At 33.8% G+C, this 1,573-nt stretch overlaps 1 protein-coding gene across 1 annotated transcript; it reads right to left on the bottom strand.

Annotated features, from left to right (window-relative positions):
- Nucleotides 1-796: 796 nt before the first annotated feature.
- On the bottom strand, nt 797-1,353 carry LOC111029659. Its single transcript, XM_022308769.1, has one exon. The coding sequence runs from the start codon at nt 1,347-1,349 to the stop codon at nt 930-932; it is 420 nt and encodes a 139-aa protein (XP_022164461.1). The 5' UTR covers nt 1,350-1,353; the 3' UTR covers nt 797-929.
- Nucleotides 1,354-1,573: the final 220 nt, after the last annotated feature.

The raw sequence follows: 1,573 nt of genomic DNA, 5'->3' as shown, positions 1-1,573 counted from the left end.
ATTAAAAAATGTGAGAGGTATTATTAGCGAAGCTTTTGAGGGTATTCATGTCGTATGCGGTCTACCGACCGTTTCTACACGTCATATGCGGTCTACCGCATCTAGGTACCGCACATTTTTGTCTACCACGCATGCGGTCTACAACATGGTTAAAAATATGAATGAATACATAAATTTAGAATTTCAATATAATATTAAATAATACAATAAAATATATAAAAATATGCATTAATTCATTATAATATGTATGTAGGTAAATTTAATTAGTATATGTATTAAAAACTAACTGACAAAAAATATAAAAATATATAGAAATATGTATTAGTCAATTTAAATTAGGTACAATATAATTTCACATCTCTTAAAAAACAATCAAATGTGTTGTCATTCTTGTTTTTAGACGCCACCATTGTTCCGCTAAATACGAGGGCAGCAATGATGGAGATGTACCATGCATTTTTTTAATAATTCGAAGTTTTAGACTTCACCATAAACTTTCAATGCGTTGTGTGTGCGCACCACTGGTGGGATCGACAAAAAATTGGGAATGATTGATGGTTTTATGTATGTACCCTTTATTTTCTATCGTCTTATATGCAAGCCATTCATCCGAGTGTATTTCTGTACCAACTTCAATTTCATTTTGAATTATTTCGTGTAATGTTTGTCTGTCTCTTTTTTCTACAATAAAGTATCTTGCATCAATAACACCATTTTCATCTTTTTGACACATACCAAACACCCATGGACCAGTTAGTTTATTACCATAATTTCTATTATTAAAATCCGATTCCTCTTCGTCGCTCAACTCGTCTACATCAACATTTTCAGTAGTAATATCAGCCCCCAATAATCGCCCTCTGTTGTACTTTCTTTTACCACGCATTAAGGATTCATCGACTTGAACAATAGTATTTATACCCCCCATTTTACTTCTTTTTTTCAAAAGCAGCTATTGGTATGTTACGGCATAAATTCATCCAGTCAGTCACTGTGTGATTTCCACGCCCAGTTAATTTTATTATGGTACTTTGTGGTATTTCAAAACACCAATAATATGATAGTTCTAAAATTTGTGACAACGATAGACCGCTATTACATTGACCATTTTTATCAGTATACGTGAAAAACGTGTTACCTTTACGGACGGATTGAGTTCTTTGACAGCCTTTCTTTGTGCATCGTATCACTGTTTGTTCTTTTCCTCTTTCTTTGCGAGTATAGAATTTAGTTTGCGAACCACAGTGAACACAAGGAGGAGTGCCGATTTCAATAAGTCCTCTTTCCTTTAAAAAAGCTACGGTATTTTCTTCCGATTGAACAATTGCATAAAAATGTTTGGCTAACATAATGCTTAAACATAGAGAATGCAGAATTGCAGAATAATGTATCACGTATAACGGCACAAACTAAACTGTAACTGATTTTCATATCTGTATCTGTATCTATAAGATAAAGCTTAATAGCCGTCGGATCAACGGGAATGTCCTAAAATATATATATAGATGCGCTACAGTAGACCGCTTATGACGTGTAGAAACTTACGTGGTAGACGACAAGTGTGCGGTAGACC

This window comes from Myzus persicae, unplaced genomic scaffold (genome assembly GCF_001856785.1).
Source record: "Myzus persicae strain clone G006 unplaced genomic scaffold, MPER_G0061.0, whole genome shotgun sequence".
In the NCBI taxonomy this organism is placed as follows: domain Eukaryota; kingdom Metazoa; phylum Arthropoda; class Insecta; order Hemiptera; family Aphididae; genus Myzus; species Myzus persicae.
The sequence above is the reverse complement of the archived record's forward strand: the minus strand, read 5'-3'. Positions and strand labels throughout refer to the sequence as shown.